The sequence below is a fragment of the Poeciliopsis prolifica genome, unplaced genomic scaffold (assembly GCF_027474105.1).
Source record: "Poeciliopsis prolifica strain line A6 unplaced genomic scaffold, Auburn_PproV2 SCAFFOLD017, whole genome shotgun sequence".
NCBI classification, from domain to species: Eukaryota; Metazoa; Chordata; class Actinopteri; order Cyprinodontiformes; family Poeciliidae; genus Poeciliopsis; species Poeciliopsis prolifica.
In genome coordinates, this window is record NW_026562392.1 from 1,220,559 (window position 1) to 1,232,687 (window position 12,129).

At 39.5% G+C, this 12,129-nt stretch overlaps 1 protein-coding gene across 3 annotated transcripts in view; it reads left to right on the top strand.

The window, feature by feature from the left end:
- Positions 1–12,129, top strand: part of tgfbr2b (transforming growth factor beta receptor 2b) — a 29,230-nt gene that overhangs the window by 15,880 nt on the left and 1,221 nt on the right. For 2 of the 3 annotated variants that reach the window (XM_055042130.1, XM_055042132.1), the window contains exons 4-9: positions 3,878–4,179; positions 4,268–4,516; positions 4,610–4,723; positions 5,579–5,716; positions 6,539–6,680; positions 11,058–11,170. In XM_055042130.1, the coding sequence (XP_054898105.1) occupies positions 3,878–4,179; positions 4,268–4,516; positions 4,610–4,723; positions 5,579–5,716; positions 6,539–6,680; positions 11,058–11,170 (1,058 nt within the window). The remainder of the gene's footprint in view (positions 1–3,877; positions 4,180–4,267; positions 4,517–4,609; positions 4,724–5,578; positions 5,717–6,538; positions 6,681–11,057; positions 11,171–12,129) is intronic. The other variant, XM_055042131.1, reaches the window with a different exon arrangement.

Sequence of the window (12,129 nt, forward strand, 5' to 3'; positions counted from 1 at the left end):
GTCAAAGAGCAGGGTCAGAAGATGCTGAGCCACACAAGATGTACAGGTCACCAACTTTCTGCAGCAGCAGCCTTCAGATCAGCTAAAGATCAGTGTGATTCAAAGAATGTGTTTCCATTGCTAATCAGAATCCTTATTGCCTTGTATCACCAAGCGCAGAGCTCTCGATGTGGCAGTTTAAACACACCGTCATTATCCCCTGAAGCTTTGGGAACATGTTTTATAGTGATGAATCATGTCTGCCTGTCTGCCAGTTTAATAGTACAGACTGGATTTGTCAGCCACCAGAACGTGTCTGACTTCATTTCACTCACCGTCAAGTGTAAAGTTTGTATTAGGGCCTCTTAATTCCACCGTAAGAAATAAGTAAAGTAAAAAGCTAAGTTTGCTTTAGCCAGCTAGAAACCAGCAATCAAGGCTGGAATTTGTGTGTGGTGATGAACTCTGAACTGGACACCCAGTGCCACATAAAGACAGTTCCAAAGTCGGCCTTTCTTCACCTGGAGAACATTTCCAGGATCAAAAGACAAATGTGGCCATATTTACTGCAGTGCTACTGTAAAAAAAATAGGTTTTACATTCTTAGAGGTACATCATGAGAAAAAAAAGTTGAATATTGAAGTTGAGCAGAGCTAGCATATATTCATTTTTGTGGTTCGTAAATGTTACACTGATGTATTTGTAACTTGGCTCATAAAGAGGACAGATTTTCTTGTGACTCCAAGTGGGAATGTTTCATCCCCACGAGGTGTTTCTATTTTCAAAGAGGAACAACAATAGATAAGAACTGGAAAAAAATAGTTACTTGGTTTGGTTCTGCCTAAAAATAGAAAGAAGTGGCTTTGTAAATATTCCTAGATGTACTTTTTTTATTCTCTTTTTTCAGCTAAGTCTGGAACTCATCTTGAGTTCTTTCAGTTTCACGGCAGGTGGCTTTTATAGAGAAATTGAAATCCAACAACTCATCGTCTAGACGCATCCAAACAGCATTCTGCTGCCAAATTGCTACAATGAAATGATCTGCAGTTATATCACACCATACCACATTTTTTAAAGAAACTTCTATAAAACCACTAAGAAAATGTCATGATGCAATGGCAAATGGTTAATTATTATAAAACAAATTAAATAAGCACATAAAAACACAGACAGTCAACATTTCTCAGTCTGTTTAAGGTCTTGGAATAAAAGTGTGTGTGTGTTTCTTTTTTTATAAGAGGAGTGCTTATGAAACAGCGGGTTGTGAAGACTGTGCTGTTACCATAGCAAGTAAATACACAGCATGCTCCCTGTTGGACTGCTAACCTCTGTGAGGCTGTAGCAAGTTGGCAGGCCGGGTAAGGCCAGGTTTCTTCTATACTTTCAGCTGGTCTTTAAAATAGTAAACATGTTTTTTTGGTTTGTGTACGGGAGTGTGTGTGTGTATGCTCAAAGAAACCACAGTAATAACTCGACTTGAATTTTCAGAAAAAGTACGAGAGCCTGCAAGGCTGTTCCAAAGCTTTTTCATTATTCTGATGTTCGACGATTTGTCTGCATGAAGTTCACCAGAACCTGACAAGATGAGATGAGAAGAGCTTTAGATTGGAAGAGAAACGGTTTCGATTGTTCCACAGAGGAGAAACTCGGGTGTGAGAGCATCTTCAAGATATACAGGTTCACAGAGAAGATCCAAAACTGTTGCAAATGTAAAAAACAAAGAAAGGGAGTTTTTGAATCTCCCTAATCTTTATGTTAGTATTTTGTGTGTATTGTTATTTGCATCGCCGTAAATCCAACTCACCACATTTACAATTGCATCCATCCTGACTTTGATTGACTTCAGTGGTGGCAATTTTTTCAAAATGGCTTTGCAAAGATCCGACTAATCGACTTTAGATGCTCAAAAACTTTAAAGACTTTTTGAAGCATATACTACTTAACTACCTATTACCTGTAAACAGGTCTGGTGCTGCTATTTATCAACAAATATGGTCCCGCTTAAATATTCGCCTGTAACTTCATAAAGCTCTTTTAAACTGTGAGTAGTTACTCCTTTGAGTTTCTGTATTCTGAGGGAGAGAGGACTAGCTCAAAGTTTCCCAGACACATATCTTTGGCTGAATTACATCTCAAACCAATTAGAGGAAAGCATGAGAACACTTTGGCATCTTGACTGGAAAAGGCCAAGCAAGCCTTACTACCAGTTTTACATTCCAGTACATTGCTGGCTGTGTTTACACCTCAAACACATTCTACTCTCACAGAACAGATTACACACTTACATGCACAGCGAGAAAATGAACCGAACCCCCCCAAAACCGTCAAGGAGTCATAAAAGCCTTAAAACATTCAAAGTACAGAAACAGGGAATTTGAGTGGAAGCATCTACATGTTTGAAAGCCTTTTTTTTTCAACCTACATTCTATTACATTATAATTACTTTTACTATTGGAATTCAAAGTTAACTGTAACATTAGCCAGGGCTAAACGTTACAGTATATCTATATATAGTATAGTTATGAATAGAGAGAGTAAGAAGACCACTGGTTTTAACAAGCTCTTTATTCTTATCTAAAGGAAAAGTGAAAGTAATGCTGCCTTCTACAACAGTGTGACTCAGTCAGCTTAAGACTGTTTTGACAGGCATGAAGGTGCAATAGTTCAAACCAGGAACAATAGTCAGTTCTCACGCTACAACAAAGAGTAAAGCAAGTGAAAACCTGACAAGTACACCTTGTGCTTAATGTTGGTTTTTCACCGCTCTGGTCTCTCAGTGTTGTGTGTGTGTTTGTGTTTTCATACACCGCTTTCCAGCAGAATAAACAGGCCGTTAGGCGGGCAGGGCCTCTGATGATGTATCTCTCCTTCCTTTGGATTCATCCAGTGTATACCAAGTCCCAACTTCCCCCAATATCCCTGTGCTGTTTATACCAGCCAGGACAAGGTCTCCCTGTATGGTGATGGACCACGATCATACCGCACTGTCATATTAGGACTGAAAATACTTCTATTGTGGCTCTCCATTAGTTATTAAGCAGCTGAGATCAGAGTCCAACTTTCTTTAGGAAGTGAAACCTTTGTTGTCTCTTCTTCACCAGGTGCAACGTGTTCACAGGTCAGGTCAGGTCAGGTCAGGTCAGACGTTGGTATGTGGAAACCCAGGAAGTCTTCGAGACGACACAACTCTTTTCCAGCATTGCTAACAATTGCGACAACTATCATGACTCTTACTGTTGCTCGTTATTCGCTGATTTTTGGTAGAACTGTTTTGATACTTTCAGTGACCATTCTACAATTCCCTCATGTTGCCATATTGTGGCTCCTAATTGAATACAATGAGGTATTTTAAAATGTATTTCCTTCTTGAATCTAGCTAGATTTTCCTCATATCCCAGGTCCTCTTAAGCTGCCACTTATAGTAGTGTTCATAACCTTGTGCACTGTCACAAAAAACACATAAACTGTGGAAATATAATAAAATTAGATGAGACTGAAATAAAATATCAAATTTTTTTGGGAATCAAAAGAGGGAATTGTGATGAAAAATTTTATTATCTGGTATTAAAATCATAATCTGATGATTAAACCTTCAGCCATCGAAGTCAAGGCTTCAGACTGTCTGGTTTATCTGTTGGTATGAACCATCATGTGTTCTAAATGATTGTAATGATTATTGAGTAGTGAAGAAAAATGTTCTAAAAGTTGATGTTTCTTTACATATTTTTCATCTGTGGATTTGCAAAGGGGCTCCCAGGTCAGAGGTCAGTGCTCTCTTGGGGTGGCATGACATGGAAAAGATGAATGTAGTCAAACATTCATCTGTGCTGATTGAGACCGTTTTTGATTCTAAGCTCATCATTTCTCTAACTGTTCTCTTCCTCTGCTTTTTCTTCAGCAGCAAAAGATCAAGCTGTGGGCGATTCCCTCATCTCGATAATTCTGGTGAGCCTGCTTCCCCTTGTTGTGATGGGAGTCTTGGTTGCTGCGTTGATCCACTGGCACCGAGTCAATCGGCGCCGCCAGCTTAGCAAGAAGTGGGAGAGCAACGTTAAAATGCGTAAGCTAAATGCGGGCGGGCTGGACTGCAGAGACGCCTGCGCCTTCATGGTGGACGACGACGGCTCTGACAGCAGCTCCATGCACGCCAACAACCTGAATCACAACACCGAACCCCTGCCTATAGAGCTGGATCTGCTGGTGAGTGCGAGCTGAAGAGCTGAAGAGCTGAAGCTCTTTGGAGGCACTGTGTCGTCTCACTGAGGCCCTTTTCTTAATCTCCCTCCAGGTGGGTAAGGGCCGCTTCGCTCAAGTGTACAAGGCAAAGCTGAAACAGAGCAGCTCAGCTCAGTTTGAAACCGTGGCTGTAAAGATCTTCCCCTATGAGGAGTATGCATCCTGGAAGAACGAGAAGGACATCTTTTCCAACACGGACCTCAGACATGAGAACGTCCTCCACTTCCTGACGGCCGAGGAGAGGAAGGCAGAGAAACAGTACTGGCTCATCACTGCTTTCCACCCCAGTGGGAACCTCCAGGTGAGTCCACTGCTGCTTGCTTTCCCTTTATGAAACTTGCAGCATTAATAACTTCTAAATGCGATGGAGCTCAAACGTCGCTCTGCTCCGCAGGAGTATCTAACGCACCACGTGATCAGCTGGGAGGAACTGCAGGCGTTGAGCAGCTCTCTGGCCCGTGGAGTCGCCCACCTTCACAGCGACCGGCTCGTTAGTGGACGGCCCAAGGTGGGATGTGATGAAAATGTCCACCAGTCATTTCATAATCACCAAACTGGGACCAAATCTAATTCACATATCGTCCTTCCTGAAATGATGACCCAAGTCATTTTTGCCAAAAGATGATTTAGTCAAAAAAAAAAAATCATTTTTGGAAAAAAAAATGACTTTGGCAATTATTTTAAGGTGACAACATAAAATCCAGTCAGTGCCTGACAGTTAATTTGAAACACATTTTGAAAAAGCATTAAAAACATTTTATATGTTAAACTAAAACAAGTTAAAACTTTGATAGCAACTCTAACTAAGATTGTCGATGTTTCTCATATCAAAAGACATTGTATTCAACAGCGCTCCTGGATTGTTGTAACCATGCAACGTAACAGGCAAAGTAAGACCAAATGTCAAACAAGTTCATGCACCAAAGGATACTCTGTAAAGATACAGTCTGTTCAGTAAGGAGTTTTATTTGCATTGTTATGGCACTTGACTTCATGTAGTTTCTGATTATTGACTCTATTTTGCATGACTTTGTGTTTTTGTGTTTATTATGTAAAGCACTTTGAAATGCCTTTCTGCTGAAATGTGCGATACAAATAAAATTTGATTGATTAATTGATTGATGTCGACATAAAATCCCACAGTTACTGCAGATTTGCTGGCTGCACATCCACAAAGTCTGAAGGTGTTCTGCTGGATTAAGATCTGGTTACTGTGGAAACATTTTGAACTTAGTGTAAACCTGAGTTCAGTTTGCCTTTTATACTTTTCCACTTTTACCATTTGCTTTGTAGTTGTTTGCTCTTGTGGATGTTTGTTTTGAAATCTGTTGAGTTTTGACCTCAGCTGCTGTTGGGCCAACAGGTGCCCATCGTTCACAGAGACCTGAAGAGCTCCAACGTGCTGGTGAAGAGCGACCTGACCTGCTGCATATGTGACTTTGGCCTGGCGCTCTGTCTGGACAGCAGCCTGTCAGTGGATGATCTCGCTAACAGTGGCCAGGTCAGTCTCTCACTTACACAGTTACACTTTTGTGCAACACTTCTGATAAATGGTGACAAAGCAATGCAATGCAAAACAATGCATTATGAGAAAAATGACATTCATTGTAATTAAGAACCTAATTTAATGTTTAATAAGGCTCAATTGTCCCAGAGCTATATTGACAATATATTTTTACTCCTCATCTTTGTTTCAAGTCAAGTCATGTTTACTTGTATAGCACGTTTCAGTAACAAGGCAGTTCAAAGTGATTTCCATCCAGGCTTGTCAAGATAACAAATTTTACTGGACGCTAAATTGTCCCAGGAGTTATCGCGATAAACAATAATGTTGTTGCTCTAGGACAATTTTCCAGCAATATAATGGTAAAGGCATAATAATGCAAGAACACATTCTCAAAGACGAATGAACTTTAAATTTTAATAAACTGGAAGACATTTGAAATATCCACAATAAACAACAGACAAAAAGCAAATCAAATTAATTCTTAGTCTTTGCAAACAAAATTGTCCTTCAAATAAAGGAAATCTAAGCACCGAGCTGGAGACTTTTGTCATCCAGTTTTTGGCAGAAAGAGAGAAACGATAAATCACGCAAATGAAAATTATTGAACTCATTTTAATTAATCATGTGATTAATTGATTTAGTGAGGATTGTGACAGGGCTATTTCCATCATGAAACCACAATTAATTATGAAACAAGTTTGTCAAATGCCGTCAACAATATCATCAAGCAAATCTACATCAAATATATTGATTACCATCTAGAGCGTGATATTTGCATGCAGATGTGAAAAAAGAGCTTTAATGTGTGACTTGTAGGTGGGTACGGCACGCTACATGGCCCCCGAGGTCCTGGAGGCTCGGCTCAATCTGGAGAACATCGAGTCCTTCAAGCAGACCGACATCTACTCCATGGCTCTGGTCCTGTGGGAAATGACATCAAGATGCAAAACCATAGGAGGTGAGTGTGAAAACACTTGATGCTTCTTGAAGAAGGAACGCAAGTCAGCTGAATCAACGGTCTGCCTACAATTCTTTGTCTCGGTTTGATTAAAGTGAACTCTGGTGCAGTTAGAATGTATATGTAAATGTCAAGCACACCAGAGACCGCTCCAAAGCCAAGAAGCTGAGTACAGTGCACGGCATTCTGGGTAAATCCAACCCCAAAAAAAGCACAAGCTTAACGCCAGCAAGAGAAAAGTCTCATGGTCTTTTACTAAAGACAAAAGAGAAATATTACATTCTCTAAAATGTGACACCACTCCATTTTTATTTACATTTGCTGAAGAAGGGCATTGTGCTCATGTCTTCTTCAGAGGGTTTTTGTTGTTTCCTTAAGTATTTCTTAGTAGATTGCCACCACAGGTAAGGAAGGGAACATTAGGATCATTTGAGGGGAAAGTGAACAATTTGTTAACATTGTTAACAAATGTTGCAATTTTGTCCTCAATTGAACCAAATCTATCAGACTTTCAGGTGTGAAAACACCTTTAGATTTAAAGGCATTTCATTCCACCAAGTTTCTGATCAGAAGTTATACACAGGAATCTCTTAAAAAGACAATGAAGCAAAGTACACACGTGTCATTTTGGGAAAAATGTACCCATGAAGTATGAAGAGAACATGCAAACTCCCTGAAAGTTGACTGGCTCAGAATTAGACCCTTCCTGCTCTTTCTATTATTAAAGCATTGTTTCTCTGTCTGTCTTGAGGTGAAACTGATCAGACAGTGATACGCACTTCCTTCCACATCGCCTTCCAGTCTATCTTGTACTTTAACACAGTGTGTATTCCTCACTCACTTTGGCTCCAGCCCTATATCATGACACAGAAAACGTCAATAAATCCTGGAACTATTTCCTCTTCTGCAATACTGGGACAAGTAAACTCCTTTAATGAACTGATGTTTTGGAAAATACTGAGAAAGAACTGTTTCTGTTTACTGTGGTTGCTTCTGCTACCATCAAGAATATTTATATACACTCATCTTTTGTGAAACCTGTACTGATTTATGCGCTGACGTGGTCATTTTGCCTTATGTGTGGGAGAGGTTATGTATGTATGTGTTCTGAAACAACAATAAAAACTTTAATAACAAAAAAAAAAAAAAATAAGAACTCAGTAATACCCTGGCCAAATGTAGGGTAAGAAAAACTAAAGCTTCTCCAGTCAGAGAGAACCTTCACTGTCTCCCTGTGTGTTTCACAGTGCAGACAGAAGACTGGTCTACTGTTTCCTGTTATTCAGGGGATGAGGGGACTCTGATGGACTTTCTGTCAGTCTGTACCTTAACCCCAGCTTCAGGTCAGCAGCAAGAATGTGAAGAATGACTGATATGAGAGGAAGACAATCTGGACTCTGTTGTTGCCCTTCCTTGGGCTGAAAATCACGAAGGGAGAGCTGCAGCCGTTCCTGCACTAATTTCACCTGATTAGACAAGTCTGTGACCAGAGCGTCTGTTCGAGGCTGAGAGAATAGCCTCATACAGACGCTCTGAGGCTATTTTTTTATTTATATAAAATAACCTCAACTATTTTACATAGCTATGAGGGGTTTTTTAATCTGCATTAAAGGGTGTGCACATTTCCTTATTTGGTCGTCACACAAAGTTTGTTTACTGAAAACATGGCGCTGTCTGTTATACTAAAGTTCCTGACACAGTTCGGCACGTTTTAGTACACAGTCCTAGAGACTAGTTTACAGACACATGTCACTGAAATATATTAAACCAGAGATCATAAGGACATTTTTGAGTAGCTAACTTGACATGGCTTACTTCATGTCACTTTTATAAAAGAGACACTTCATGAATTTATTAATAGAAGCATTTAAAGCGACAGTGTGCAACTTTCATATATGTATAAAAAAATTGTTTTTCCATAGTTTTCAAAATTATTATTGAATGACATTATGATATGAGACAGATGACCTCCTCCACCTCCTCTCTGTGCTGCTTTGCATCTGAAGAAATGCACCGCTCCTGGTCGAAAACGACCAATCAGAGCCAGGAGGAGGGTCTTAGTGCTGTCAATCAATCTCATGCTCACACCGTCTCCCAGCTAAGGTACAGCTAAGCTACAGCTGTGAATGCTACAAATGGTAAGGCTAGTTAGTATAGCTGCAGATGATGCCTCAAATAAAGTTTTCCTTTAAAGGGAAGTTGTTTCTCCACTATTATCACACATAGCAGCACATACACAAGGTTGATTGACATCTCTCAGACCCTCCTTCTGGTTCTGATTGGTTATTTTTGACTGGGAGAGATTCATTTCTGCAGGCAACAATGTCTCATAATGTCATGACATGAACAAATATGGATAAAACATATTTGTGCAGAATTTGGAGGCTTAATGGCAATTCTTAGGATGTTGGCATCATAATCTTCTAACTATCATGATCAGTCCCAGTAGTTTTAACTCATTTTAAACTGAAGAACAGTTTGGTGATGAGATGATCTGTGTTTTTTATGTAATGTCATGTTCAGATTTTCCTAGCAGAAATGTTCTGATTTTCAAAAAACATCATCAGTTAAGTCAAATGCAGACACAGTTACATAAACACAAAGGTTTGATTGTCTTCTCTCTGCTGTGTACAAGCTAGATGGTTGTTTTCTGTGTGTTTCTGTGTTTGTGTTCTTTTTAGATTCATTAGAATATACAGAGTCATAAGTACCAGACAATCACCCTCAACTTGCCCTACTTCCATACCTTCAACAAGTGTTCAAGTCAATCTGTGGGTTTCTGCATAGCAACCACAGGGGACAGAATAGTTGACTGTATTAAAGCCCTCCTCTGGCATTGGGGTTGTTGTCTGTTACATTATATGCCTCAAGTATCTCCAACCATTCTATTTACATATCTAAAATTAGTTTGCAGGGTGCGGCAGAGCCTGGATGGTGATTCTGAGCTGAGGCATTTGGGTTAAATCAAGCCTGGTGAAGAGCTCTCACTGTGCCAAAGATGAGTCTTTTAGTTTAAGGAAGTGAAATATGGTATATTCTGCCATATTCTGCTGCCTGAAATATGGATTCCATGTCCAGTCCAGCAGGGGGTGACTGCCTCTACACGTACTGCAGCTTTAAAGCTGTTTTAGTGATTTCGATTCATGTTTTTTCTGTTTGTTTTTTTTAAGCAAGCTTTTTTCCCCAGATACAAATCAAAACAATCACAAATTCCCAGGTGTTTATGTATGAGCAACAGATTTTATGCACTGATTTTGGAATGCCGCGTTATAATCCTGTTTTATAATCCCAGCTCACCTTTCCACTCACTGCACCTGCATTTTACATGTTCGTGTTCAACGTGGGGCGACTGTCCAAAATCAAAGCTTTTCTTTTTGTCTCTGGAATCTCTTTGTGTTGAGAAGAGGTGGAAGATTGAAGTCTTGGTGATGCAGAATGAGAGGGAGATGTCGGAAAACGTTTCTCCTTTGTGCTGCACAATGATTGCAGTGCAGAAGACTGAGCACACCACCAGCTCTGGCTTAGATAACCTCCAGGGGAAGTCCCCGGCCCAGCCCGGGTGGGTCCAGCTTTTACACACTAAAATTGAGGGAAGATCCACATTTTAAAAATATGACACAGAGGCTTGCCGAGTCAGCATTCCCACTTCCTGACTGAAGGTGCAGATCAAGTTTCAAACCTTCCTGCAGCTGGGAAACACAAATATTGTTGTGAGGGAAAGCTGCAGCCAGATTTCACATTCACAGATCCAGTTTTAGACAGTAATCAGTAGTAAATCTACATGAAGATGGAAAAGCTTGTATGGGATCATTGTGAATCTTCAGCATCTTGTCCCAGCTGTGAGCTTCATGCTGGGAACAGCCTGCAGCTGCTGCGCTTTCAGTCCACTGAGGTCTGGATTCAGGCCTGGAAAATCATGTCTCATACCTTCAAATTAAAAGCTTTATTTATTTATTTATTTATTTATTTATTACCAAATCTTCAACAAAAACAGAAAACAATAATAATAATTCTAATACTGAGAAGCTGTGGTTTGATTATTTGACGCATTACTTGGCAGCAGGAGTGAATTTGTAGTTTTCAAGGAAGTGCCATAGTGAGGCGTTTCCACAGTCAGCATTATTCCAGTCAGGGTGGAAACGACCACCAGGCCTTTTCACTCTTACTCATCAGAGAAACTCCAATGTTAATCTGTTTTTCTTTATCTCCCCATGTGTTTCTAATTACTGTCAACATCTGCATTCAAGAAATATCTCTGCAGAAATGCTGCAGATTGAAGGATGTGTTTCTTTTTTGTTTGTTTTCTGCTTCCTGCGCAGAACAACACCTCTCCCCTGGTTTGATCCCTGGTTTGCGGTTTTTTGTTGTGTTTTCCAGAGGTGAAGGACTATGAGCCAGCGTTCGGCTCCAAGGTGCGACAGCACCCCTATGTGGAGAGCATGAAGGACAACGACAGACCCGACATCCCCGTCAGCTGGCTCCGGCATCAGGTCAGATTTAGATTTAACTGCAACAGCAGTTAGAAAATACATTTAAAATAAACAATGCTGGAGCACAAAGCAAAATCTAAAGTAAATAAATGTGGCTGAACACTGAGGTAAATTCTGCATGTTTCAGAATTAAATGTGTGTCTTTGTAAACAGGACAGAGAAAAATGTTTTTTCTTTGCATATGTCTTCAGATTGTTTTTTTTTGTTGTTGTTGTTCCTTACTTGTTTTAGATCATCAATACATTTTAGGCAAGGTTAAAAAATAATCTAAGTAAATACAAAAAGGCATTTTTAAATGATGATTTTATTCATTAATACAGTGGCGTTCAGAGACAGTCATTATCTCAAGAACTTTGAGAAAAATTCAGCTGCAGTACTCACTGTTGTTTACTAAGAATGAAACAAATTTACATAAAAATGTGACAGTTTGAACAGAAGCATAAAGATGTCATCCCTAATGACCGATTCAGGCAGTTTTTCTGCAATCAGAAAAACTGATTCAAACTGTTCTACTTAGCAAACTGTTCAAACTCTTTGCAACATGAGCCTGAATCCCAAAGTACTCAGGAACCATGTTGATTTTCCAACTTAAAATGCAAAGCGGCATTTTGCCCTGAATTTCTACACATTTTTTTTTTTCTTTTATGTAGTCCAGAAAATGTCTTCCTAGCTACAAAACTAAGAACATGTTAGACAGAATAATTCATTTGCTTTGAGTAAAGTCAATTGATTTTAATGGCCCTACTTATTATGAAATTAAAATTCTTTTTAAAAAATTAGACAGCTATTAAAAGAAAAATACGTTGTATGTAATATTTTCCGAGATTTGATCAAATTTTCATTCAAATTCTTATGCTAAGAAAAAGACAAAATGCCCACTGGAGGGCCAAATTTATACCATTGTTGGACTGTAGTCAGAACACAAAATTCTTCCAAAGGCCACAAATTGTCCCCGGGCC